The sequence below is a fragment of the Octopus bimaculoides genome, chromosome 3 (genome assembly GCF_001194135.2).
Source record: "Octopus bimaculoides isolate UCB-OBI-ISO-001 chromosome 3, ASM119413v2, whole genome shotgun sequence".
Lineage (NCBI taxonomy): Eukaryota > Metazoa > Mollusca > Cephalopoda > Octopoda > Octopodidae > Octopus > Octopus bimaculoides.
Window position 1 is genome coordinate 117,477,182 of NC_068983.1, and position 3,515 is coordinate 117,480,696.

The 3,515-nt window shown below is 37.5% G+C and overlaps 1 protein-coding gene across 2 annotated transcripts in view; it reads right to left on the reverse strand.

The window, feature by feature from the left end:
- LOC106867249 (uncharacterized) overlaps positions 1-3,515 on the reverse strand; it is an 89,925-nt gene that overhangs the window by 24,389 nt on the left and 62,021 nt on the right. For both annotated transcript variants that reach the window (XM_014912065.2, XM_052966482.1), the window contains exon 2: positions 2,310-2,361. In XM_014912065.2, coding sequence (XP_014767551.1) covers positions 2,310-2,361 — 52 coding nt within the window. The remainder of the gene's footprint in view (positions 1-2,309; positions 2,362-3,515) is intronic.

The following is a 3,515-nucleotide window of genomic DNA, read 5'->3' on the forward strand; positions in this document are numbered from 1 at the left end:
GATGTGTGTGCGTGTGTGTATGTATGTATACTTGGGTGTGTGTGTGTGTTCGTTTGTGGACGGGGGTGCGTTGTATGGGTGTATGTGGATGTGCGTGCGTGTGTTTGTGTAGGGTTGTAGGTGTTGGGTACGTGTGCGTGTGTGTGCGAGTATGTGTGCGTGTGTATGTGTATGTGGGTGGGTGTGTGTATGTGTGTAGATGTGCGTATGTGTGTGGGATTGTGATGTGTGTGGGATTGTGATGTGTGTGGGATTGTGATATATATATATATATATATATATATATATATAAGCAAAGACGATATTAATAGGGCTCAAGCTATGATGATTCAGGGCTAAATAACCAAAGCAAATTACTGGTTACTAAACTTAGAAATAATGAAGCATTTGTATCTGATAAGAACTTATAACGTCTCAGCTTGCAGTCCCTACCCTAGCATTTTGATATTTACTCTCTAAAATGCCAGACTGTATGTTGAGTTAAGTATAGGGTGATGATAGCGATAGATTTCTGTTATCCGAGGATGTGAATTCACTCGTTCGATCAATAATTAAAAATTAGCCCTCTCCAACACTCATTCATCCTCTACTCCTACCTCACGTCTCTACCCTAACCCCAAACTACAAGACTATATTTCGTATACTTAGGTGGAAATGTTGTCCTAATCCAAGGAATACAACCCCGACGGGGGAATTTCAACCATGTTTCGTGGTCTGCTACCACAACAGCTCCTTTATAGGATCCAGTTAGCTCAAGACATCATCAGGAGGAACCACGTCCGGTTTCGGCCCCTACTTCTCTACCGTTTTGACGTGGCGGGGCCACCCCCTTTCGGAGGTGTTTTCAGTTCTGGTGTTGGGTGCATGTCTTCTTTCACTGTTTGTGACTGTTCTAATTCAACCGTGGAATGTCCCTCGCTATGGTTATTTTCCAGGAGGTTCTGGCCACACGTCTTACGGTTCATCAACCCGCGTTGTTGAATTACTTTCTTCCGACATACCTTCCCTTGGTGGATTCGGATCCAGTTAGCTGAAGACATCATCAGGAGGAACCACGTCCGGTTTCGGCCCCTGATTTCTTTAAGTTTTGTTTTGCTAGCTTCTTGCATGAATCTCGTTCTGATATTTTGCTTCATCCCTAAGACTCGTGAATCAGGAGACAAATGAAGGTGTCCACTGGCAAAGAGCACACGACATACTGTTACATTCAGCTATCTAGGATGATTGATAGGTTTGGATCTATATCTCTGATATAAAAACATTTTATAATTTTACTATATTAAGACTATAATATACCATAATATTAAAAAATATGTACGTGTGTCTGTGTGTATGTGTATGTATATGTGCGCACTTAAATAGGTGTGGGTGCAATATGGCCGAATGATAAATAATTTCGTTTTACAGCTGCGTGGCCAGGTAAATATTAATTTATAAAGGCTAGAATTGCTCTATAACTTGATGACTGAGTAGATCTAAACTGTATTGAAATCTATCGAGTTAATTATATCTGTAATTCAAAAAAAAGATGGTACCATGTCACTCACTGTACCACAATAATTCTGATTGCGAATTAGGGTACTGATACAGGTGTCTCTGAAAATCTCAGCTACTTAAATGTTATTTCAGAATGACTGTCAATAGAATCACATTGTCGAACGGCGGAAATCCAACACAAGCATCACCATATACTTAAACCAGCAAGCGGTATGGTATTTTTCAGAGCAATTATCGAAATGTTAAGGTAAGGACTGCAAGTTGGGTCGTTGTAAGTTCTTATCAGATGCAAATGCTTCATTTGTTTCTAAGTTTAGTTACGAGGAAAGCGCTTTAGTTATTTAGCCCAGAATCATCATAGCTATAGCACTATTTATTTCCTTTTTGCATGTCCGACGTATCTTTTGAGAGATATTTGAGAGATATTGAACCACCATGTCTAGTAGAGCGCGCAGACTCTCTCATTCGTGTGTAGGGGGTTTGTAAATAGAACAAACGTGTCGTGAATACTATCAACGGTTCATGAATTGCACTAGAAATTTTATGAATGCTATTAGTGATTATAAATGCTACATGCTATTTGTTCTTGCTCCCAGGATTTAACATATTATGAAAATGCTTTATAGATGGAGTTGAAAGGTACATTTCCTGTCCTTGCTGCGCGTGCTCTAACCATCTGCTAATATTTATATTGATTTCTTATATAGATGCAAGGTCTCATATTCAAATAGGAATTGAAATAAAGGCGATGACATAAAGTTGGCCTTACTACGCAGTTACGCTTACTACTATAGTTATCTTTATATACTTACTTAATACCACTAATACTCCAGGAGTCCAGTGGTGGAGGAGCTACTCCGGATGCTGCAAAGAAATGAAAATCGTGTTTATAAATGCTAATTTTTGGAAAAGAATATAATTGTTATCATATCAACAAACACATGCGACTTAACGTCAATAAAAGAAACTTGATCATGTGTGAAAACTCTGGTATGAATTTGTAGTGAATACGCATATTTTGAGCGGTAGGTTTATCATCCACTTAGCTATAGGTAATAACTTCAGGAATAAAATTACTCGTTAATGTAAACAATAGCTGCAATACCGTAAACTTTATGAATGTTTAGCCAACGTGCAGTATTCAATTTATCCTGTTGGCCTCAAGGAAACATAACGCAAAATAAGTCCCACCACTATGACCAACTTTGCTATTAAATAAATAAGGTGTTTCTGCTGACGAACGGAATATGACGAATGGTTTGCCATAGTGCATTTTACTGTAATCATATCACTTTTAAGGCACAGTTGAAGATCATAATCGAATACGAGGAAATCTAAGACTGCCTGCGTGTGTGTGTGTACATGTATGCATGTATGTATGTATGTATGTATGTATGTATGTATGTATGTATGTATGTAGGCGCGCGGTAGAGCAGTCTAAAGGTGTTTCAAGCCCTTGTTGACGCAACTTTGTGACACGTTTTCGGTTCCTAGTAGATCCATTTCATTTCACTTGATTCTCTTGTCAACGTAAGAGTTTCTCTCTTGACTTTTCTCAAATGTGTAACGTATGTCAAATTTTCATTTCATGTGATACGTAGAGATGAATTGAAACACAAAGAAACAATAAGTTTTACATATATGCATAAGCACATACCTGCATGCACACATACATACATGCATGCATACTTATATGCACACATACATACATACATACATACATACATACATACATACATACATACATATCATAAACTAACTGTTACTTTCTCAGATGCAGCACGGAATTTTGTCAGTGGACAGGTGGCTGTTTCAAAGCGACGAAAGTATTTTGAAAAATTAAATTTAAACGTTGAAGTGAATCTAACAGGTTCTGTGTGTTTTTAAATGGCTTATAAACACCTTCCACGCTGCAATTGTTTTTGTTTCAGCACACAATCTCAAATCAGTGTAACTTGCTATACAAGTTCATCTCCGTTATATATATATATATATATATATATATATATATATATATA